The sequence below is a fragment of the Bombina bombina genome, chromosome 3 (genome assembly GCF_027579735.1).
Source record: "Bombina bombina isolate aBomBom1 chromosome 3, aBomBom1.pri, whole genome shotgun sequence".
Classification (NCBI taxonomy): domain Eukaryota; kingdom Metazoa; phylum Chordata; class Amphibia; order Anura; family Bombinatoridae; genus Bombina; species Bombina bombina.
This window is the reverse complement of record NC_069501.1, coordinates 612,326,390-612,352,400: the sequence shown is the minus strand read 5'-3', so window position 1 is coordinate 612,352,400 and position 26,011 is coordinate 612,326,390. Positions and strand designations below refer to the sequence as shown.

At 37.8% G+C, this 26,011-nt stretch overlaps 1 protein-coding gene across 1 annotated transcript in view; it reads right to left on the bottom strand.

Moving 5' to 3' along the window:
- Positions 1–26,011, bottom strand: part of LOC128652451 (CUB and sushi domain-containing protein 2-like) — a 1,617,569-nt gene that overhangs the window by 105,457 nt on the left and 1,486,101 nt on the right. Inside the window, 10 exon segments of the mRNA XM_053705390.1 lie at positions 76–249; positions 1,053–1,241; positions 2,016–2,189; positions 2,341–2,514; positions 10,435–10,608; positions 14,071–14,265; positions 14,390–14,575; positions 20,784–20,972; positions 22,869–23,015; positions 24,839–25,027. Coding sequence (XP_053561365.1) covers positions 76–249; positions 1,053–1,241; positions 2,016–2,189; positions 2,341–2,514; positions 10,435–10,608; positions 14,071–14,265; positions 14,390–14,575; positions 20,784–20,972; positions 22,869–23,015; positions 24,839–25,027 — 1,791 coding nt within the window.

The window sequence follows — 26,011 nt, the reverse complement described above, 5'->3', positions numbered from 1 at the left end:
AATTTACTTGTGTGTGCAAGGCGGCCACCAACTAGAAGCTCACCACACAAATCTCACATCTGCTGCTCTCCTCACCTGTACAGAGTGGAAGGAATCCACTCCACCGTCCGTCCAGCTGGCATATACGAGTAGCATTTCCAATGAGTGTTCGTCTTCCTAAGCAGCTGTACTGTACCATTGAGCCCACTGTATATCGTTTACCAGAGATCACAGCATTAGGTGGAAGGCCAGGAGAACCACAGGAGATCACTGGAGTGATGACATAAATAAACACTGAGTAACAAGCGCAACAGAAATAAATAACCCAATTAGATGCAAAACAGAAAGATTAAATAACCATCTCTCTGTATTTAGGAGAATTTGATGTTCATGTCAAGCTGCTAACTACACCAGCTAGTAAAACATCTACAAGGGAATGACTTAATCGTTCAGCCATACTTGTTTTAAATAAACATTTCCTCATGCGATCATTTATCTCCGGTATTTATGGCTTTCTATTTGTAAAAATTAGTTATAGGACAGCATGAAATTCAAAGGGGTAAATTTATCATATGCCGGGCTGACATGATTCACTGTAGTGAATCATGTCCGCCCGACATCGCTAAATGCCTACCCTGGCGGCATTTAACATGGCACAAGCATTTCTGGTAAAATGCTTGTGCAATACTGCCCCCTGCTCACTCACGGCCAATCAGCCGCTAGCAGGGGGTGTCAATCATCCTGATCGGATTGAGATGATTGCAGTCCACCACCACCTAAAAAGTGGTGAACAAGTTAAGGAGCAGCTGTCTTATGACCGCTGCTTTTTAGCTCATGTTTCTGACAAGCTAGAAACTACGGGCATAGAAAGTAAAATTCGCTGCTTATTAAATCTACCCCAAAAGGTCAAAACAGTGTGCAGGTTGGAAAAGTGTTGTCTGCATACCCCATTAAGGCATGATGAAGGGCTACATAGATCTACTGTATATGACAATAAAATGCCCTTTTATCTTAAAGTCTTCTTTATCAGCTGTTTACCAAACCACATCTCCTAACTACCATGGTGCACTTACACAAACAACGTGGCAGGGCTCTGTCCCACGTGCCGTCTCCTTGACATGTCAGGACGTGTGTACCCATCAGGTAGTAACCGTGGCTGCACTCATACGATACAGAAGTACCAAAGCTAAACCTGTCTGGGCCTGTTTGCAGCACTCGTCTGAGGCCATTGTCAATGTGTCCCGGGTCTGTGCAGTTCAGGACTGAAGGGAAACCGAGGCAGAGGGAAAAAAGGGATGTGATGAGGTGACAGAAGGAAAAGAAATAGAGGGAAGTGAAGGAACAGAGATAGGAGGGGAGAAATAAATATAAGAGGAAGGGAGAAAGAGAAAAAATAAAAGTAAAAGGAGGTGAGGGAGAGTCAGGGAGGATGAGAAAGGTAAGCAAGGAAACAAAACAAAATATTAGTGCAGTACAGGTTATTAGCTGATGCAGAAGTATACATCAGCTTGCACTCTATATTAGGAATAAGAATAATTAAGAATAGTAAGTAAGGCCAATAGTGTAAGAGGTGTGTCTTGATTCCTAGGATTAGGGTAATTAAAAAGAAATGAAACCCAATATTTTTCTTGCATGATTCAGATACAACATACAATTTTAAAGAACTCTCCAAATTACATCTATTATCAAATTTGCTTCATTCTCTTGGTATCCATTGCAGAAAGAGCAGCAAAGCACTACTGGGAGCTAGCTGAATACTTTGGGTAAGCCACTAAAAAGAGGCATATATGTGCAGCCACCAATAAGCAGCTAGCTCACAGTAGTGCATTGCTGCTCCTAAGCCTACCTAGGTATTATTTTCAACAAAGGATACCGATAGAACAAAGCAAATTTGATGATAGAAGTAAATTGGAAAGTTGTTTAAAACTGCATTCTCTGTCTGATTTCTGAAAGAAAGAAAAAAATATTTGGGTGTCATCCCTTTAATCTCATGGATCATTATTTTCAAAAGTTTAGGATAATTTTTGCAAACTTACTTCTGCATGTTGGCAATGTTTGACTCCACTGTCCATTGGATTGACACTGGGATTGTATAGCCCCCTCTAGTACATAACCAGAGCTGCATGCAAACTTTACTATGTCATTCAGGTTAAACTGAGATCCAAGGGTCATTCCATTCCCGGGATTACCAGGATGCCCACAGGTGATTGCTGAAAGAAAAGATGGAGGTGCATGAAGTAAGATACTGTGTAACCATACATAAACTGTGTCATGTTACCATCAAATACTAACAGTCCCACATTGCTTGTCGCTACCTTCTAATATTGCCAACACCACATCAGTCTCCCATTATTTACTTACGCACACAGATTGGAGATTTCCCTGACCAGCGATGGTCTTGCTGACATATTCTCACTGACATCCCTATCAGTCTGAAGCCAGCATTGCATTGATACACCACACTGTCTCTGTAATTATAGTTCTGCTCATTGATCAGTCCGTTGACTACAGGCTCTGGGGTCCCGCAATGCCCAGCTGCAAGAAAGATAAGTGTTTTATTTCACCATACGATGTTGAATCTTTACTATAAAGGAGCATGAAACACTTTTGGATTGTAATATAAAAAGTCTAACCATGTGTAGGAAGAAAAAGATAAACTTTGCTCTATATTTTCAATATTTATGTAAATCCCATTTAGTGTAATTTAAAAATGAAAATTTTAGGTTTTCCAAGTGCAGATTGCAGACTTCATGATATCTGTCCATAACTGATGTCAACAGAGGCCACAAGGTAGGATACTGCAGAACAAGTGGAGCACAATAGTTTGCGGCCAAGCGATAAAGGGTATGTCTCAAGGTTTTGCGCTCATTGGTCTTACCGCTTGTAGATATGAGATTATGTGTGTTAGAAAAAAATGCAAAGGACTTTAACATTGAGATACATACATATACATGTCTAAAGATGTATATGTATGTATATATATATATATATATATATATATATATATATATATATATATATATATATATATGTGCGTACGTACATATGTATTTATGTATTTATATGTGTATAAATGTTTTTACATATATACACACACAAACACATAAATACATATGTACACATATATAGACATATATAAGTGCATTGGAACCCTTTGCCATTAAGTAGATGAAAACATGTAAAAACATATTTATGCAATATTCATATTTAATAAAGTGTTATACTCTTTATTTACTGTAAATATCTCACATTCCAATGTTCTGCACATAGCAGAATATTTTCTATGTATTTTTAAATAGATATTCCTATATAACTCTGTATATACAGTATCTATACCTATACATAATCATGTGTATATATATATATATATATATATATATATATATATATATATATATATAGGTATAAATAGATATTTGTGCAAAAACACATCAGATATGTGTAGAAATTTGTATTTATGAATAAATAGAACATATCCAGTTATGAAAAGAAGATTGTAATATGAAAAATTATTTTTTTCATGTGGGGTGAGCGCAAATGAGAATATGGGATTGTGTTTGTGCAAGAGTGGGATCCTTTTTCCCCACTTTTTTTCTTCATTGACTTGTATGGGGGAAATACATGAACACACACGCAATATTCGGTTCAGTTTTTTGTTCTAGTAAAGTTACCACTAGAACGAAAACAGTTTACTTTCAACTTGTAATACGAGTGTAACCTGACTAGCTCAAAAAGCTTAAGTCTAGCCGAGTTAGCTCTCTAGTGAAAGCACAAAACACCGCTCCACTTGTAATCTGGCCCTATGTGTTTTGCTAACAGAATGACAGAGGCAATCTCGCCTATTCTAGGGTGAACAGATCTGAGAGGAAAAAAAGGAACACTCCATTCACAACACACAACACAAAGGATGAACGACTATAGTTTAATTAAATGTACATGAAAGTGAAAATGAAACCTTCATGGTTCAAATAGAGCTTGCCATTTTATGTTACTTGTCAATTAATTTCTATTACAAAATTTACTTTGTTATATTGGTATCCTTTGTTAAAAAGCATACCTAAGTAGGCTCAGGGGCTGCAATTCACTTTTATCAGCCTTTTTAAATAAGAGGAAAACATTTTATTAGTGAAACTAGTATTGCTCATCTGCTGTATTTCTTATGGTCCCAGGCAATGTACCAGCTGTGTGTTTGATTACTACTAATGTTAACCTTCAAACATGTATGAGGATACCTGGACTGTATATTAAAAAAATGGGACAATCCCATGAAAAATTAGACGTCTGGTCACCCTAGTCTATTTCAGATTGGCTCCTCCAAAAAAAAAGTGGTGGGGAAGTCTGGTCATTGAAAAATAATTGGAGTAAACAAGGTGTTAAGATATTAAAGAAAATGCTCACACTCAACTAGAGAATGTTAACAGTACTCACAAGTCCTGTAATTGCAATGAGTTTATGTCCCTTTAGGTAAGAAGTGCTTCTTTTAAACTTTGCTCTTTGTATATTTGAGGAAAAAGGAAACTTACAATGTCACTAAATCAAAACAATCAACATCAAAAACTACATTTAGGGCCAGATTACAAGTGGAGCGAAAGCAATATTTTCTCTCCACATTAGCATGCGCTGGTATTACAGGTTAACAGCAATGCGAATGGCATCAGAACCTAAGCACAGCAAAGGGGATAAGTAGCTCAGCGTCAGCAGATACACATATATTTACAGGGTGCACACAGTTCTTATAGACCGTTATGTAAAGACACTTTTCAGTGTTGTTTTATTCTAACACCCCACTCCTGCCAACTTTACTCCCAAAATACTGCCTAGTGCAGTTATTTTATTTAAAAATAAAGATGCTGCTATCTTTTTGTTAATTAAAATACATTACACTGAATTTTTGGGGCAGATTTATGAAATTAACCAGAGATCGCAGTAGCAATAACCAGCCACTTGCAATGGCTGATTAATTATAATTTACAGCTCCACTTGTAATCTAGCCCTTAGTGTGCTAAGTAGCATCTGCTATCAGCTAATAAGGTTGGAATATCATGATTTCAGTATGTGCACAAAACTGACCACATCAGATAGTGGGGCTCATTTATCAAGCTCCGAACGGAGCTTGTGGGCCTGTGTTTCTGGCGAGTCTTCAGACTCGCCAGAAGCACCAGTTATGAAGCAGTGGTCTAAAGACCGCTGCTCCATAACCCTGTCCTCTTGTGAGCTGCTGGTGCAATGCTGAATACGGAGAACGTATTGCTCTCCGCATTCAGCAAGGTCTTGCGGACCTGATCCGCACTGTTGGATCAGGTCCGCAAGACCTTTAATAAATAGGCCCCAGTGTCCTCTTGAAACATGCTACTTTTTAGAGGGTGGGAGGGGTGTGGTTTTTGGGATTATGCTACTGATGAATACAGTGTAAACCATTGTTCATAGAATGAGAAGAGGTTTAAATGAATATACATTTCATTATATTAACATCGCTATTTCCTACGACTTTTAAAATACCAATTATGTGCCTTTATCACAAGGCTTTAAATGTTATACAACGACCATCAATGTTGTGTGTAATATAAAAATACAAAAAAATAGAGCAAGAGAGTCTCTATGGCCTAGATTTGGAGTTCGGCGGTAGCCGTCAAAACCAGCGTTAGAGGCTCCTAACGCTGGTTTTGGCCGCCCGCTGGTATTTGGAGTCAGTGATTAAAGGGTTTAACGCTCACTTTTCAGCCGCGACTTTTCCATAACGCAGATCCCCTTACGTCAATTGCGTATCCTATCTTTTCAATGGGATCTTTCTAACGCTGGTATTTAGAGTCGTTTCTGAAGTGAGAGTTAGAGCTCTAACGACAAAACTCCAGCCGCCTGAAAATAGCAGGAGTTAAGAGCTTTCTGGCTAACGCCGGTTCATAAAGCTCTTAACTACTGTACCCTAAAGTACACTAACACCCATAAACTACCTATGTACCCCTAAACCGAGCTCCCCCCACATCGCCGCCACTCGATTAAAAATTTTAACCCCTAATCTGGCGACCGCCACCTACGTTATACTTATGTACCCCTAATCTGCTGCCCCTAACCCCGCCGACCCCTGTATTACATTTATTAACCCCTAACCTGCCCCCCACAACGTCGCCGCCAGCTACTTAAAATAATTAACCCCTAATCTTCCGACCGCAAAGCGCCGCCACCTACGTTATCCCTATGTACCCCTAATCTGCTACCCCTAACACCGCCGACCCCTATATTATATTTATTAACCCCTAATCTGCCCCCTTCAACGTCGCCGACACCTGCCTACACTTATTAACCCCTAATCTGCCGAGCGGACCTGAGCGCTACTATAATAAAGTTATTAACCCCTAACCCGCCTCACTAACCCTATCATAAATAGTATTAACCCCCTAATCTGCCCTCCCTAACATCGCCGACACCTACCTTCAATTATTAACCCCTAATCTGCCGAGCGGAGCTCACCGCTATTCTAATAAATTGATTAACCCCTAAAGCTAAGTCTAACCCTAACACTAACACCCCCCTAACTTAAATATAATTTACATCTAACGAAATAAATTAACTCTTATTAAATAAATGATTCCTATTTAAAGCTAAATACTTACCTGTAAAATAAATCCTAATATAGCTACAATATAAATTATAATTACATTGTAGCTATTTTAGGATTAATATTTATTTTACAGGCAACTTGGTATTTATTTTAACTAGGTACAATAGCTATTAAATAGTTAAGAACTATTTAATAGTTACCTAGTTAAAATAATAACAAATTTACCTGTAAAATAAATCCTAACCTAAGATATAATTAAACCTAACACTACCCTATCAATAAAATAATTAAATAAACTACCTACAATTACCTACAATTAACCTAACACTACACTATCAATAAATTAATTAAACACAATTCCTACAAATAAATACAATTAAATAAACTAGCTAAAGTACAAAAAATAAAAAAGAACTAAGTTACAAAAAATAAAAAAATATTTACAAACATAAGAAAAATATTACAACAATTTTAAACTAATTACACCTACTCTAAGCCCCCTAATAAAATAACAAAGCCCCCCAAAATAAAAAATTCCCTACCCTATTCTAAATTAAAAAAGTTACAAGCTATTTTACCTTACCAGCCCTGAACAGGGCCCTTTGCGGGGCATGCCCCAAGAATTTCAGCTCTTTTGCCTGTAAAAGAATAAATACAATACCCCCCCCAACATTACAACCCACCACCCACATACCCCTAATCTAACCCAAACCCCCCTTAAATAAACCTAACACTAAGCCCCTGAAGATCTTCCTACCTTGTCTTCACCATCCAGGTATCACCGATCCGTCCTGGCTCCAACATCTTCATCCAACCCAAGCGGGGGTTGGCGATCCATCATCCGGTGCTGAAGAGGTCCAGAAGAGGCTCCAAAGTCTTCCTCCTATCCGGCAAGAAGAGGACATCCGGACCGGCAAACATCTTCTCCAAGCGGCATCTTCGATCTTCTTCCATCCGGTGCGGAGCGGGTCCATCTTGAAGCAGGCGACGCGGATCCATCCTCTTCTTCCGTTGTCTCCCGACTAATGACTGTTCCTTTAAGGGACGTCATCCAAGATGGCGTCCCTCGAATTCCGATTGGCTGATAGGATTCTATCAGCCAATCGGAATTAAGGTAGGAATTTTCTGATTGGCTGATGGAATCAGCCAATCAGAATCAAGTTCAATCCGATTGGCTGATCCAATCAGCCAATCAGATTGAGCTCGCATTCTATTGGCTGACCGGAACAGCCAATAGAATGCGAGCTCAATCTGATTGGCTGATTGGATCAGCCAATCGGATTGAACTTGATTCTGATTGGCTGATTCCATCAGCCAATCAGAAAATTCCTACCTTAATTCCGATTGGCTGATAGAATCCTATCAGCCAATCGGAATTCGAGGGACGCCATCTTGGATGACGTCCCTTAAAGGAACCGTCATTAGTCGGGAGACAACGGAAGAAGAGAATGGATCCGCGTCGCCTGCTTCAAGATGGACCCGCTCCGCACCGGATGGAAGAAGATCGAAGATGCCGCTTGGAGAAGATGTTTGCCGGTCCGGATGTCCTCTTCTTGCCGGATAGGAGGAAGACTTTGGAGCCTCTTCTGGACCTCTTCAGCACCGGATGATGGATCGCCAAACCCCGCTTGGGTTGGATGAAGATGTTGGAGCCAGGACGGATCGGTGATACCTGGATGGTGAAGACAAGGTAGGAAGATCTTCAGGGGCTTAGTGTTAGGTTTATTTAAGGGGGGTTTGGGTTAGATTAGGGGTATGTGGGTGGTGGGTTGTAATGTTGGGGGGGGGGGGTATTGTATTTATTCTTTTACAGGCAAAAGAGCTGAAATTCTTGGGGCATGCCCCGCAAAGGGCCCTGTTCAGGGCTGGTAAGGTAAAAGAGCTTGTAACTTTTTTAATTTAGAATAGGGTAGGGAATTTTTTATTTTGGGGGGCTTTGTTATTTTATTAGGGGGCTTAGAGTAGGTGTAATTAGTTTAAAATTGTTGTAATATTTTTCTTATGTTTGTAAATATTTTTTTATTTATTGTAACTTAGTTCTTTTTTATTTTTTGTACTTTAGCTAGTTTATTTAATTGTATTTATTTGTAGGAATTGTGTTTAATTAATTTATTGATAGTGTAGTGTTAGGTTAATTGTAGGTAATTGTAGGTAGTTTATTTAATTATTTTATTGATAGGGTAGTGTTAGGTTTAATTATATCTTAGGTTAGGATTTATTTTACAGGTAAATTTGTTATTATTTTAACTAGGTAACTATTAAATAGTTCTTAACTATTTAATAGCTATTGTACCTAGTTAAAATAAATACCAAGTTGCCTGTAAAATAAATATTAATCCTAAAATAGCTATAATATAATTATAATTTATATTGTAGCTATATTAGGATTTATTTTACAGGTAAGTATTTAGCTTTAAATAGGAATCATTTATTTAATAAGAGTTAATTTATTTTGTTAGATGTAAATTATATTTAAGTTAGGGGGGTGTTAGTGTTAGGGTTAGACTTAGCTTTAGGGGTTAATCAATTTATTAGAATAGCGGTGAGCTCCGCTCGGCAGATTAGGGGTTAATAATTGAAGGTAGGTGTCGGCGATGTTAGGGAGGGCAGATTAGGGGTTAATACTATTTATGATAGGGTTAGTGAGGCGGATTAGGGGTTAATAACTTTATTATAGTAGCGCTCAGGTCCGCTCGGCAGATTAGGGGTTAATAAGTGTAGGCAGGTGTCGGCGACGTTGAGGGGGGCAGATTAGGGGTTAATAAATATAATATAGGGGTCGGCGATGTTAGGGCAGCAGATTAGGGGTACATAGGGATAACGTAGGTTGCGGCGGTTTACGGAGCGGCAGATTAGGGGTTAAAAAAAATATGCAGGGGTCAGCGATAGCGGGGGCGGCAGATTAGGGGTTAATAAGTGTAAGGTTAGGGGTGTTTAGACTCGGGGTACATGTTAGAGTGTTAGGTGCAGACGTAGGAAGTGTTTCCCCATAGGAAACAATGGGGCTGCGTTAGGAGCTGAACGCTGCTTTTTTGCAGGTGTTAGGTTTTTTTTCAGCTCAAACAGCCCCATTATTTTCTATGGGAGAATCGTGCACGAGCACGTTTTTGAGGCTGGCCGCGTCCGTAAGCAACTCTGGTATCGAGAGTTGCATTTGCGGTAAAAATGCTCTACGCTCCTTTTTTGGAGCCTAACGCAGCATTTGTTTGAACTCTCGATACCAGAGTTAAATTTATGGTGCGGCCAGAAAAAAGCCTGCGGAGCGTTAACAGCCCTTTTACCGCCAAACTCCAAATCTAGGCCTATGTGAGGTGCGCAAATAAACTGTTCCAAACCATCTGGATAGTAGGAAGCAGTTTGCCATTGTTTTAACTCTATGACTCAATAAATTACGAGTTTTTATATTATCACTTGCTCTACGTTTGCTGCATTTGATTGGTCCGCTGACCCGTCATTTCCACTGCCGAGTTTGGTGACTGGCTACTCCCGGAACATCTCCCACTACTGACGCCGACTGCAAGGTGGCCGCTGATTGGCTCTGTGATCTTACGCCCAAGCACCTGAGTGATTGTCTGTCGGGCGACAGAAAGTCCCGTCCTGCACTGTTAGGCATACTTATATGCCGCCGTTCTTGTGAGTACCTCTGTTTACGAGTCGCATTACTGAATGTGATTTGTTCTACTTGCACGATACTGTCCCATGAGGCGCCTCTGTCTCTCTCTGTCTACACAGGTTTCTATCCAAGTAATATAAAAATGTATCTTCTTAGAAAGATGTAGAGTCCTTTCAAATTATTTTGCCAATTTCAAAGTGTTTAAGCAAAACTAATATACACTCCTTTAGCACAATAATCAAATAACACTAAGACCATTATTGTACACTTTCTGAATACTCACCAAGACACTTCACCTCTTGCCCACTCCATAGACCATTGGCCATGCACTCCCGCACGCGGGACCCCACCAGAGTGTACCCAGTGTTACAGGCAAAGATTGCAGTAGCTCCGTACTGTGTCAACATCCCAATTTTGTTTCCATTCGCTGGAGTGGGCAGATCTCCACAGGAGATAACTGAAAGGCAATTTGCAGAGGTAAGATTGAAAGGCCTGTAGGTAATTACATTTGTTGGTGCAAAATATAGAGTATAATCCACCCACATAAATACTTTTTTAAACTGCAATAAACTATTTACTTAATTACAATGTGAAAGTAAAAAGATGTTTGTGTGACTTTTAAAGGGACACTACAGTCTAAATTAATTTTTCAGAAGTCAGATAGAGCATGCAGTTTTAAAAAATCTTTCCAATTTACTTCCATTATCAAAATGTACACAATCTTTTTATATGCAGACTTTCTGAGGCACCAACTGAGCATGGGCAAATGTTCTCAATATATTGGTATCTAAATTTGTGATTAGGTGATGGCTGTCATATGATACAGGGAGTGGGGAAAATGGAAGTAACTAAAATTTGAGATTGAGATTTGTGTAGAACCTTTTAGATGTCAGAAAAGGCATAGACAATGTCTTTATGGCGTTAACAAGGTTAACACGAATTTGCCTTCTCAAAGTAAAATTCTGCAATTTCCTGATGCAGAGTGCATACAGTTGTAAGTACGGAGTCTGCCATGTGCATACAGAGATTTGCACAAATACAAAGCTTGTTGCAGTGCCAGGGACTCTATGCATGCTTTACTATGGGGGCAGTGGGACTTTTTATTATATAAGTTTTAGCCTAAATATGGGATTAACGAAGCCTTTATACAGCGGTTAATCGGAAAATAAACTGCTCCAACATTTTAGAGCCATTCATTTCTGCATGCCACATGCCTTTAATAATGTTGGATAAGAAAATAATTCTGGATCACTGAATAATGCAATGATTCGCTGATTTATTATAGTGCGAGCGGACAAAATACGATGTAGCATATCATGTCCACCACACATTAATAAATGCCGACTGCATACGATGTCGGCATTTATCATTGCACAAGCAGTTCTTGTGAACTGTTTGTGAAATGCCGCCCCCTGCAGATTCGCGGCCAATCGGCTGCTAGCAGGGGGTGTCAATCAGCCCGATCGTACAGGATCGTGAGGATTAATGTCCGCAGCCTCAGAGTAGGCGGACCAGTTATGGAGACCGCTTCTTCATAACTGCTGTTTCTGGCGAGCCTGAAGGCTCGCACGGAAACAGGGGCATCAAGCGAACGAAAAAAAATTGATTATAGGAGTAAATTAGAAAGTTGCTTAAAATTTCATGCTCTAAAATTGTTATTGTTTAAAAAGAGAGATAATGGGGCCGAATTATCATAGTGCGAGCGGACATGATCTGCTGTAGCGTATCATGTCCGCTGCACATTGATAAATGTCAACAGCATATGCTGTTGGCATTTATCATTGCACAAGTATTTCTAGTGAAATGCTTGTACAATACCGCCACTAGCAGGGGGTGTCAAGATGGCTGTCTCCCAGCTCAGAGGTGGCAGACGTGTTATGCTGCTTCTTAACTCCTCGCGTGGAATTAGAAGCATTTGGGCCTTGATAAATCGGCCCCTACGCCTTTACTAACCATTCCCCAGGTTTGCACAACCAACATTGTTATATTAATATAATTTATAACATTTAAACCTCTAAATGTCTGTCTGTTTCTAAACCATTACAGACAGCCTCTTATCACTTTTTTATTAGCTTTTCACTACAGGGGAGCACTAATTCATGTGTGTCATATAGATAACATTGTGGTCACTCCCCTGGAATTGTGCAGGACACAGCAAAATAACTGTAATAGGGAGGCAGTCTGCAAAGGCTTAGATACAAGGTAATCACAGAGGAAATGGGGCATATTTATCAAGCTCCGTACGGAGCTTGATGCCCCCTGTTTCCGGCGAGCCTGCCTAAAGACTGCTGCCCCATAACCTGTGCGTCTGCTCTGAGGCAGTGGACAGAAATTGAATATGATTGGGTTGATTGACACCCCCTGCTAGCAGCCAATTGCCCGCAAATCTGCAGGGAGCGGCATTGCACCAGCAGTTCTTAAGAACTGCTGATGCAATGATAAATGCTGACGGCGTATGCTGTTGGCATTTATCGATGTGCAGTGGACATGATACGCTACTTCGTATCATGTCCACTCTCACATTGGTAAATAGGCCCCAATAAGTGTATTAATATAACCATGGTGGTTATGCAAAACTGGGGAATGGGGAATGAAGGAATTATCTATCTTTTTAAACCATAAAAATATAGAAGTAGACTATCCCTATATTGCATTGCATTTCAGTTCTGAATTTCCCTTTTTAGTTTCTAGTATCCTGTAATAGAACTTAAGTTGTATAGGACTTCACAGTATCTGCTAATAGTCACAACATGTATTGCATTTAGACCACTAAGTTTTTAAGTGTGCTATCCTATCAAGCACTATAATATTTACTTAATAACTTAGGAGCCTGCAATGTTTGCCCCAATGGATAGCTTCTAAATCCTTAAAGGGACATAATACTCATATACTAAATCACTTGAAACTGATGCAGTATAACTGTAAAAAGCTGACAGGAAAATATCGCCTGAGCATCTCTATGTAAAAAAAGAAGAAATTTTGCCTCACAATTTCCTCAGCTCAGCAGAGTAAGTTCTATGTAAAAAAATATACTTCAGCTGTTGCTCAGCTGCAGGTAAAAAAAAAAACCCTGAAGAAATGAACAGCAGCCAATCAGCATCAGCAGTGCTGATGTCACAAACTTTACTGTGATCTCATGAGATTTCACTTAACTCTCATAAGATTTCATAGTAAACTTCCTTAAACTGAATAGGTAAATAAGATGAGTGTGCACGTAAGCTAACTCCCTTAGCTGTCCCGGGACAGACATACTGAATTGCTGCTAAGGGGTCCTTTACAATGGGATGTGGCAACTGAGGAACTTTTGAGGTAAAATATATTTCTTTTTTACATAGAGATGTTCAGGTGATATTTTCTAGTCAGCTTTTTACAGCTATGCTGCATCACTTTCAAGTGTTTCAACATTTGGGTATCATGGCCCTTTAATGAATATATGTCACTGTCACCAAGAGATAGAATGGCTATATCCCTTTAAAGGGATATGAAACCCCAACATTTTATTTTGTGATTCTGACAGAACATACAATTTTAAAAGTTTCCTTCTATTATGAAATTTGTTTCGTTTCTATGATATTCTGTGTTGAAGAGATACCTAGGTAGGCATCTGGATCACTACATGGCAGGAATTAGTGCTGCTATCTTGTACTCTTTCAAATAGATAACATTCTTGCAAAACACCTGCCATATAGTGCTCCAGAAATGGGCCGGCTCCTAAGCTTGCATCATTTATTTTCAACAAAAGTTACCAAGAGAACGAAGAAAAATTGATAATAGAAGTAAATCAGAAAGTTGTTTAAAATAGCATGCTTTATCTGAAATCATGACAGAATAAATGTGGGCTTCCTATCCCTTTAGAATAACAATTCAGACACTAATACAGTAACCAGACATTTAAACTGCCACAGTCTTTCTTTCTTACTGTTACAGGTCGGCAAGCTGTCCCCCATGCTCCATGTCCCATTAGCCTGGCATCTGATGATGCGGGGTCCCAAGTAGTAATATCCAGGGTCACAAATTAGCATGAGCTCAGCCCCATACTGGTACTGTGACTTGTGCATAAGGCGCCATCGACCATGTTCTGTGTTCATACTACTGATATCTGGGCAGGTGACAGCTATGAATGAAAGAGAAGATCATGGTAATGATACAGAACCACTCAATATATATTGGGTCACAGCCTCATGGCCCATACATCAGTACAAGGCAATGACTTACATGACTGTAGCTCCGATACTCACCAACACACTGAGGAGGGTTATTTCCATTACTCCAGTGCCCAGAGGGCAAACACTCAGCCACAGCATCTGCTGGATTTTGTAAATGGTGCCCTTCATCACACTCGTACACAGCCTTAGTGCCAACAGTGTATTCCTTACCAAACACTGCTCCATTCTTCGGAGCAGCAGGGACACCGCAGAACATAGCTGTAATAAAACAGAGATAAGCTAAATGACCAGAATCCACCAGATTTTCTCTTCCTTATTTTATATGTCTATATGTTCTCCAAACAACTACTCATTTACCGAAAACTACAGCTAGGAATAAAATGAGGAAAGGTTTATACAATGAGAATAAAAAAAAAACATGCTGCAGTTTCTTAGAAAAATATTTTTTGTTAAAGGGACATCTTACGTGATGCAGCATTTCTGAAAAAAAATGGCTAGAAAATATCATATGAACATCTCATTGTAATAAAAGGAAGATATTTTACCCAAAAATGTTCTTAGTAGCCACATCACATTAGAGAGGAGCTTTAGAGATCCCATCAGAAAGCTAGTCCTAGGACTTTCAAGGGAGTGTGAATCTTGAATGAGCTGGTACAGTCATCTTATTTCCCTAATTAGTTTAAGGAAGTTTACTATGAAATCTCTCAAGATTATGGTGAATTTCTACCAGAGTTCAAAGTGTGAACTCAGCACTGATGAACCTGATTGATTGGTTGTTTTATTTAACCATGCAGATTACTCTGGTGAGCTGAAGAAAGTTTAATATCTATCTTTTTTACATAGAGATGTTCATGTGCTCTTTTCTTGTCAGGATTTACAAATATGTTGCATCACTTTCAAGTAATTAAACATATGAGTAACGTAGCTTTAAAATGAAAAAGGATTATATCCCCTTCCTGACTTGCTTGTGATAGATTGCCATATGGTATCTTGAGTGATAGTACTTGTATATTATAGACTGATTGTAACACAGAATTAGGTTGCAACGAGTAGCCATAATAATGGCTGTACAGAGTTAAAAATAAAAAAAGCAAACCTAGTTTAGCTGCATAAACACCTCTGAGCCAATCACTCACAAAAATGAACAGGAAATGCCTTCTTGATATGTCACTAAACTTTGAAACTGTACATAGGTTAAATACACGTATAACCAAAGTCTCCAAGCCACTCAATTACTCCCTTAAAGTCTGTCAGGTCCTTCAAGCCAGCCCTGGTGACAAGAAGGCAGGCAGTTTGCTGTGGCAGGTAATTTAATGGCTAGAGTTAGTAAGGGGACACCTTATGCCTCCAGTTGAAATGATAATTATGACTGTGTCAGCGTGGCTGGGAGGGGAGCTGAGGGAAATCTGTAGTCTAGACTGCAAACTGCACTGAATTCCAAAGCAGCATAGGGGTTAGAGTGCCAGGAGAAGAATGAGGACAGTATAACAGGCACCTTGAGAGGAGGACATTCTAGAATTATGGGCCATCATGAGCCTTGTGACAGCATTAAAATTTACAATTAATAGAAAACATCAGCACAGAAGCCCACCAAATGCTCCAGTAGTAAATGTCAGAAATACTCTTCAAATGCCTTCATGGGACCCAGGAATTTTATCATACATTTAAAAGTATTTAAAGTTACACATCTGCTAGTTTTATAGCTACTTATTGCAGGGTCCTCTATTAAAACATTAGTTTCAGTTTGTAGTATCTCTATGCAGTAAGCTCTTTACTACGGATCTCCCTTATATCACTAGATAATAAGCCATTTGGGTTGGATCAGCAGCATTATAATGAACCACTTTTGTGCAGTGTCTGCCAGTATACTGGCATGACTGTATCCTTGACAAAGGTCCCAGGTGGAGAGCTGAAACATCGTATGTGGATGTCAAACACCACAATGGTGATTTAATAAAGTGGTGCTTTTGGAATTGAAAAAGAACGGGTGTGAGATTTATTTGCTGATTGTGTTTTGGAGACTGGTAAGCAAGAAAGTACAGGGTGTGCAGGGATTTTGTGTATATATATATATATATATATATATATATATATATATAAGCCGATATATGTATTTACATACATATATATATATATACACATATATAGACATATATATAAGTGCATTGTAGCCTTTTGCAGTTAAGTAAATGAAAACATGTAAAAACATTTATGCAATATTCATAGTTAAGTATTAGGGGTAGATTTATGAATAATATATTAAAAAAGCATGTTTAGCCACAGTGTATCGGCTCCATGAGCATGCACATAAATGTTGATCAGTAGGCATGCTCTATATGCTTGCATATGTATATGTGTGTGGTGAAAGCGCTAAAATAGACCTTTACTGCAAGGGAGTAACGGCGTTGTACAGCCCTAACATAGCACTGATGCTTATGTGTCTTTAAGACTGTCTTCCCTGAAATGTTCCAATAAATTTATAAAGAATTCAATGGCCTCTATGTATCAAGCCGTCTACTTACCTGCATTCGCTGGCCCAATACGCTCGCCTACTATCGCCGCGGACCTGAATACGTTCGCCAAAGTTATCAAGAAAGCTGTCAAGAAGCCGCACACCAAGTACGGTGCGATAAACAGCGGACTGTTGTTAACTGACAGTCATCGATCTCGCTGCTCATCGGCTTCTTCGCAGCTTTCTTGCTAGCCTGTCACTAAGCACCCACACTAAACTATACTTTTATACCCCCTAAACCACCGCTCCCGGAGCCCTCCGCACCTAAATAAACTTATTACCCCCTAAACCGCCGCTCCCGGACCCCGCCGCAACTATAATAAATATATTAACCCCTAAACCGCCGCTCCCGGATCCAGCCACTACCTACATTATACCTATTAACCCCTAATCTGCCGCCCCCTATACCGTCGCCACCTATATTAAAGTTATTAACCCCTATCCCGGACCCCGCCGCAACTAAATACATTTTTTAACCTCTAAACCACCGCTCCCGGACCCCGCCGCAACTAAATTAAATGTTTAACCCCTAAACCGCCACTCCCGGACCCCGCCGCAACTTAATTAAATGTTTAACCCCTAAACCGCCACCACCTATATTAAACTTATTAACCCTTAAACCTAAGTCTAACACTACCACTAACACCCCCCTAACTTAAAATATTATTTAAATAAATCTAAATACATATTACAATTACTAACAAAATTATTCCTATTTAAAACTAAATACTTACCTGTAAAATAAACCCTAAAATAGCTACAATATAACTAATAATTATATTGTAGCTATTTTAGGATTTATATTTATTTTACAGGCAACTTTGTATTTATTTTAACTAGGTACAATAGCTATTAAATAGTTATTAACTATTTAATAGCTATCTAGTTAAAATAACTACAAAATTACCTGTAAAATAAAACCTAACCTAAGTTACAAATACACCTAACACTACACTATCATTAAATTTAAAAAAATTACCTACAATTACCTAAAATTAAATACAATTAAATAAACTAAACTATAGTACAAAAACAAACACTAAATTACAGAAAATAAAAAATTTTTACAAGAATTTTAAACTAATTACACCTAATCTAAGCCCCCTAATAAAATAAAAAGCCCCCTAAAATAATAAAATGCCCTACCCTATTCTAAATTACAAAGTAATCAGCTCTTTTACCAGCCCTTAAAAGGGCCTTTTGCGGGGCATTGCCCCAAAGTAATCAGCTCTTTTACCTGCAAAAAAAAAAAAAAATCCCCCCCCAACATTAAAACCCACCACCGACACACCCCTACTCTAAAACCCACCCAAAACCCCCTTAAAAAACCTAACACTAACCCCCTGAAGTTCACCCTACCTTGAGCCATGTTCTCCCAGCCGTGCCGAATTCTTCATCCAAGCGGGGCAGAAGAGGTCCTCCATCTGGCCTATGTCTTCATCCAAGTGGGGCAGAAGAGGTCCTCCATCCGGCCGATGTCTTCATCCAAGCGGCGTCTTTATTTTATAAGGGGGCTTAGATTAGGTGTAATTAGTTTAAAGTTCTTGTAATTTTTTTTTATTTTCTGTAATTTAGTGGGGGGGTTTTGTACTATAGTTTAGTTTATTTAATTATATTTAATTTTAGGTAATTGTAGGTAATTTTTTAAATGAATTTAATGACAGTGTAGTGTTAGGTGTATTTGTAACTTAGGTTAGGTTTTATTTTACAGGTAATTTTGTAGTTATTTTAACTAGGTAGCTATTAAAGAGTTAATAACTATTTAATAGCTATTGTACCTAGTTAAAATAAATACAAAGTTGCCTGTAAAATAAATATAAATCCTAAAATAGCTACACTATGATTATTAGTTATATTGTAGCTATTTTAGGGTTTATTTTACAGGTAAGTATTTAGTTTTAAATAGGAATAATTTAGTTAATAATTGTAATATGTACTTAGATTTATTTAAATAATATTTAAGTTAGGGGGGTGTTAATGTTAGACTTAGGTTTAGGGGTTAATAAGTTTAATATAGGTGGCGACGGGGTCCGGGAGTGGCGGTTTAGGGGTTAAACATTTTATTTAGTTGCGGAGTGGTCCGGGATCTGCAGAATAGGGGTTAATAACTTTAATATAGGTGGCGGCGGTATAGGGGGCGGCAGATTAGGGGTTAATAGGTATAATGTAGGTGGCGGCGGGGTCTGGGAGCGGCGGTTTAGGGGGTAATAAGTTTATTATAGTGGCGGCGGGGTCCGGGAGCGGCGGTTTAGGAGTTAATAAGTATAAAGTAGGTGGTGGCAGTGTAGGGGTGGCAGATTAGCGGTGTTTAGACTCGGGGTACATGTTAGGTGCAGACATCTCCCATAGAAATCAATGGGATATCGGGCAGCAGCAAACATGAGCTCTCGCTGCTGTCAGACTCCCATTGATTCCTATGGGATCCGCCGCCTCCAGGGCAGATTGAAAACCAGGTACGCTGGGCCGGAATAGTGCCGAGCGTACCTGCTAGTTATTTGATAACTACCAAAAGTAGTCAGATTCTGCCGATCTTGCGTTCGGAACATCTGTAGTGACGTAAGCATCGATCTGTGTCGGACTGAGTCCGGCGGATCGTAGCTTACGTCACTATATTCTACTTTTGCCGGTCTCTAGCCTTTGATAACTAAGGCGAATCAGCCTCGCCACAAATACGCTGCGGAATTCCAGCATATTTGCGGTTGACGGCTTGATAACCAGAGGCCAATGGCTCCACAAGAAGAAAGAAAATATTTCCTTTTTTCCTTTTCCTTTAAAAAAGGAGGTAGATTCTCCAAATCTTAGAGAAATTGATTTAATCGTATAATATAAGCAATGGAAAGCTTTGTCTTATGCAGCATTCAGCAAGATCAACATTTTGCTCAAATAAGGATTGTGCATTTTCTAGCTTGGTGAGAAGTGACTTCAGCTTTACATAGGTTTAAGAAGAGATGTGATTATGTATAACTTAAAGAGACATTAAACACTTTGAGATATTAATATAAAATGATAAATCCTATATATATATAAAAAAGTCTACAATATACTTTTGTTATGTATTTTTTCCCCTTTTCCTGTAATTCAATTCTGAAATTGTGAGCTTTTTAGTTCCTTTTAGAAATAAAAGTGCAGAACACTGTTATATTCCACACAGCCATTGGATGCACACTCTAGTGACCTATTTATGACTACCTCTAATTGGCCACAGCTGACAAGGTAACTTAAGTTACAACATGGCTGCTCCCATTGCTTTATAAGCACTAAGGGGCTGATTTATCAATGTCTGTCTGACATAATACACTGTATGTATGTCCGACAGATATCGCTTAATGCCGACAACATACGCTGTCAGCATTTAACATTTCACAAGCAGTTGTGGTAAACTGCTTGTGCAATGCCGCCCCCTGCAGATTCGCGTCAAATTGGCCGCTAGCAGGGGGTGTCAATCATCCCGATCGTATAGAAGCGGGCGGAGTGATGTCTTAAGACCGCTGCTTCATAAATGCTGTTTCCGGCGAGCCTTCAGGCTCGCGCAGAAACATGGGCATCAAGGGCTGTTCGGCCCTTGATAAATCCGCCACCTAAAACATTACACTTATTTTGTTAACATTTAAACAACTAATGAAACTTTAAAAATTACATGTACTTGTTATTCTCAGACCAATCTTTTCTTTGAATGCATCAATCTACCAAGCATTTATTTAGTCCCTTTAATGTTTTTACTGAACAGGTTAATAGCAATAACAGCATTGTTATCAATATGATATTGTGAAATACCTTTTTCTCTTTTCCTTCTTTCTACATAAAATAAAGGACAGCTTTACAGAATCAAATGTAGTCTACACTTTTGTTTTGATTATTGCTGTAAGCAACCCCCATAGGTTCTGAAACAGTACAGTGTGAATGAAGAATTGTTTTTACAGATCATAGTTTATACAGAGAAAGGGAAATTCTCACCCTGGCACAGTGGCACCTCAGAATTCCAATCATAGTACCCTTGAGGTCTACGTAAGCAGGTGGCTGAGTTCATTCCAATCAGCCTAAAACCAGGATTGCACGTATATCGTACAACTCCCCCAGGCGGGCTGGTGACGAGCCCCAGTGCAGAGCCGTGTTGAGGAGGCTGAGGGAGACTGCAGTACGCAGCTGAAAGCAAAACATACAGACAAGGTTGAAACATATTGATTTTTAAAATGAGTAAAATTATTTATATAAAAAGAATACATTATTAGAATTAAAATCTTAGCTATTTGCACAATTAATATCCTGTTGAGTATTGCTAAACTTTCAATAAATGTTCCATACAACCATACTTAAACCAAAGAAAGCCTATTTTTAACTACTATAATTTCTCCCTATACATTTTCCTATGCACTTTATAATATTTCCCTATACATTTTTATGTTGTTTCATATCAACTTCTCTCTATAACCCCTTTATAATACTGCATAATACTTATATTGCTTCACATAACTACTGACAATGACTCTTGCATCCTATAATATCTCCAAATAATGCCTTCTTTTGTACTTGATAACATATCCTTATAACAGCTCATACCATTACATCACACACATGGGGGTCTATTTATATATGTGCGGACAGACATGATCCGCTATAGCGAACCATGTCCGCCGCACATCGATAAATACCGACAGCATATGCTGTCGGTATTTACCATTGCACCAGCAGTTCTTGTGAACTGCTGGTGCAATACCGCCCCCTGCAGATTTGCGGCTAATCGGCCGCTAGCAGGGGGTTTCAATCAGCCTGATCGTACATGACCGCTGCTTCTTAATTCCTATATCCGTCGAGCCTGAAGACTTGTGCGGAAACAAGGAGAACAGAGGTCATTCGGCCATGGTTAAATAGACCCCTTAGAATTCTATCCATTTTTCTAAAATGTCGATATTTCTTTAAAATGCCCTCTATTGCTCAATGTATATAAATATTCAAATACAAATTATTGGAAAGTCGTTTTCTATCTACTACTTACAGAAGGCATTTTGGATGAATTTATCAGTTCTTTAAATGTGTGTGGAGACATATTCCATTCCAATCTTCTTCACATAACAGAAAATGTTCTATTTTTTCACAAATACATATTTCTACATATAGCTGATGTTTTTATACATATATCTGATGTTTGTTGCTCAAATATATATATATATATATATATATATACCTATATACATATATATATATATATATATATAGGAATATCTTTATAAATACTTAGAGAACATACTCTGCTATGTGCAGAACATTGGAATGTGAAATATTTACAGTAAATAAACAATATAACACTTTATTAAATATGAATATTGAACAAATATGCTTGTTTATTGTTTTCAGCTACTTAACTGCAAAGGGCTCCAATGTACATATATATATATATATATATATATATATATATATATATATATATATATATATATATATATATATGTATACATATGTATTTATATGTTTATATGTGTAAATAAAATCTGTAAATACATATATACACATAAATACATATGTACACAAATATAAACACACATATATATATATATACATACATACATACATATACATCTTTAGAGAAATATATGTATGTGTCTCTATGTTAAAGCACTTTGCAGTTTTTTTTCCTCCTGACATCTGAGACCTCATATCTTTGAGCCACTATAACTTTTTGTTCAATTATTTAAAATAATTTTTATAAGATAGTCACGTGTTATTATGAGTGTAACTGTACTGTTCAATGTATATTTGATGTGTTTTGTGATTTTTTGTTTTGTTTCACATATAATGCACACAAACAGCCACGATAAACCTTTACTTGCGCATAACTGTTAGCGCGCCACTTGTAATCTGGCCCTCAATCTCTGATATTACTATGAAATTTAAAGTAGTTTATTCACTAATGGCCACTAATCTCTATTTTCTTATTACATTAGTTAAATAATGACATACCAATTTGAATCTAATTAAATCTAGAAGCTCTCTGTGAGCACAAATACAACAGCTCTGTATAACAGGTTCATGTTTTGCCCTCACCTGAATAACGGATTTTGAAACCCTTCTTGCTGTAAGCATGATCAGACGTCCAACGTAGATGCACTTTGTTCGTAGTGCTGGTGACGGTAAGAGGAGCAGAGTAATTACCGCTAAGGGATATCAATAGTGGATTCTGTCCAGAGGGGCCTAAAGTTAGAAGAGAGACAGTATTATTTAAGACTTTAGAAAGGCTGGATATAATTATATAGGATCAGACAAAGGTAATCTTGCATAATGTGCAATGGTGGTAACAAATTACCTTTATTCTGGTTTCTTAAAGGGACATTCCAGCAGTATAAATGTAATACAATATAATTACAATTTATGTGGGGATTATAAAAGCATTATAAAACTGCAATGTAGCATCAATATTGAAATCATTTTTCTTACCTCAAATTTCTAAAATGCTCTCTTAAAAAAAATGTTATTTTAGTTTTGTGACTCTGATAAAATTAACCAATAGGAGTTACTTATCAGATGATATGGCAGTGAGCACCTTGCTGATTGGACAATTACACTGCTTGAGCGGGTTTAACACTTTCACTAGTGTGACTGAGAAGGTTGACGGTTTGGTGTAATATCATCATGTGATTGCACATGCGCAATGTTTTAAAAGTGCATTCCTGTTAGTAATTACATATGCAGTGCAGTATTGGTGTTTGATTTGTTTGGAAAAGTCTTTGCAGTAGAAAGGTAAACATTTATTATAAAACAGTAACACATACAGTATATTGACAAGGTGGTTATTTTTGTGCAAAATGCATTAACACTACCGCTTTGAAAAGTGCTTGGATGTCCCTTAAAGGTTGAAAAATGACAGAAATCAACATGATTCCACAAAAACGTATGCACAAAACTACTACAGTGAAACTATATGATGGCTAAAGTTAACAAACTAAAACATTTGCTCAGTGTAGGGTTACTGAAAACTGTTAAATGAGGCACCTAAGGTACCAGTGTTCAGGAGTTTATTTTTATACACATTTTCTAAACTTTCCCAAATTTTTTTTTTAAATAAGTGGAAATTCTCTTTAATAATGCCCGATTCTGTTAGACTATCACAATATGATAAACATAATGTTATTGTTAGCTCTTTACAATAGCTTCTGTAATACTTTATTTTTTAATTAACACACTGGTGTAATTGCCATAAATTCCAGGAATTCTAAGCTCCAAATGTGAGATTAATCAATAACTGTCATCAGAAGTAAATTATCATCAATCAAGTAACCCAGCCCTGAATTTAGATAGAGTTTTGGCTTCACTAACACCATAGTCAGCAGTGTTTAAGGGCATCTGATTAGCTTAACATATGTTAAAGGCACATTCTACTTCAACATTTTTATTGTTTAAAAAGATAGATAATCCCTTTATTACCCATACCCAGTTTTGCATAACCAACACTGTTATATTAATATACTTTTTACCTGTGTGATTACCTTGTATCAAAGCCTCTGCAGACTGCCCCCTTATTTTTAGTTCTTATGTCAGACATGCATTTTAGCCAATCAGAGCGGACTCCTAGGTACCTCCACGTGCGTGAGCACAATATTATCTATATGGCACACATGAACTAACACCCTCTAGCTGTGAAAACCTGTCAAAATGCCCTGAGATAAGAGGCGGCCTTCAAGGGTTTAGAAATTAGCATATGAGCCTACCTAGGTTTAGCTTTCAACAAAGAATACCAACAGAACAAAGCAAATTTGATGATAAAAGTAAATTGGAATGCTGTTTAATATCACATGCCCTATATGAATCATGAAAGTTTAATTTGGACTATTCCTTTAAACAGTTTAACAGTAAACTGAACAATAATTGACTCCAATGGGACTTTACATTCCATGATAAAATGTAAGATTAATACACATCATAATGTCCAATTAAAAGCATTTCCCGTGCATTACCATTGATCTCTGTTTATGTATCCACTTTGTAAAAAGAATGAACAATTATTTGTTTGAACTTACCATCAAAGATCTCAAACTCATCATATTGTTTTTCGCTCAAAAAATATTCCACAATAAGTGTCACATTGTATCCAGCCTCCACTTTGATAAGCCAAGAGCAAGTCTGAAAGTGAGGGTACGTTCCTGGGAAACTTTGGCTAAGGATTACTCCAGTAGAGTCGGTCAACACCTCATTGGAAGGACATTGTACTGAGAACAAGATTGGCTCACTGTGAGTCACTATATATTTCACTTTATTATTCAAGCGCATCACAGCAAACATGTTCATACCATAAGACATTATATATCACTAGAACCATGTTACCTGGTAGTTATCATGCATAATGCTTCTTAAAGGGACAATCTACTCTAAAACGTTCTCCATTTTAATGTGTTCCCAATGACCGGTTTCATCTGCTGCAGTGTTTGCAATCAGCATTTTTACCTTTATTTTGAAATTGTTACTTTTGCCTGTTAAAGCCACCACCTATATTGGAAATCTTAATACTGCTGTATTATCTGTCAAAAAGCTATGCAAGCAAGAGATATAAGTGGAAGAAGAGAGAGATTTCTTTAGGAAACAAATGGTTTTGCTCATTAAATCTCCTGCCAAATCAGAATTTCAATACCTAAGTATTAGGCTCCTCTACTTTAAGTATGTTATTTGTGTATATAATGACACATGACATAACATGAGCAGGTCTGCTCTTCCTGCCGGGTTAGACCATTTAAATAGAGATGATGGTTTTGATGAGTATTCCTGGACAAAAATAAACTTGAAGGAACTAAACTTGAAATAAACTTGAAGGAACTATTTTAACTACATTCAATACTATGCAGCAGGTGTAGGAAGTCATTGGGAAAACATTAAGAGGAAAGAGTTTACAATATCATGTCCCTTAAATATTTGTACACAACTAATAATCCTGTTATTCCTAAGTACATTTATTATAGACATACGGACCCAAGCTAAGCCATTTCTGAGAAGTACCCTTACAACTACCTAAGACATACACTGAATTAAATAATTATTTAAAAGGCACACAAAACTATGGTGAATGCAAATTACAATAAAATACATGGATGAAATAAGGAATTCTAAATTAATAATAATAAAAAACATAATTTATGCTTACCTGATAAATTTATTTCTCTTGTAGTGTATCCAGTCCACGGATCATCCATTACTTATGG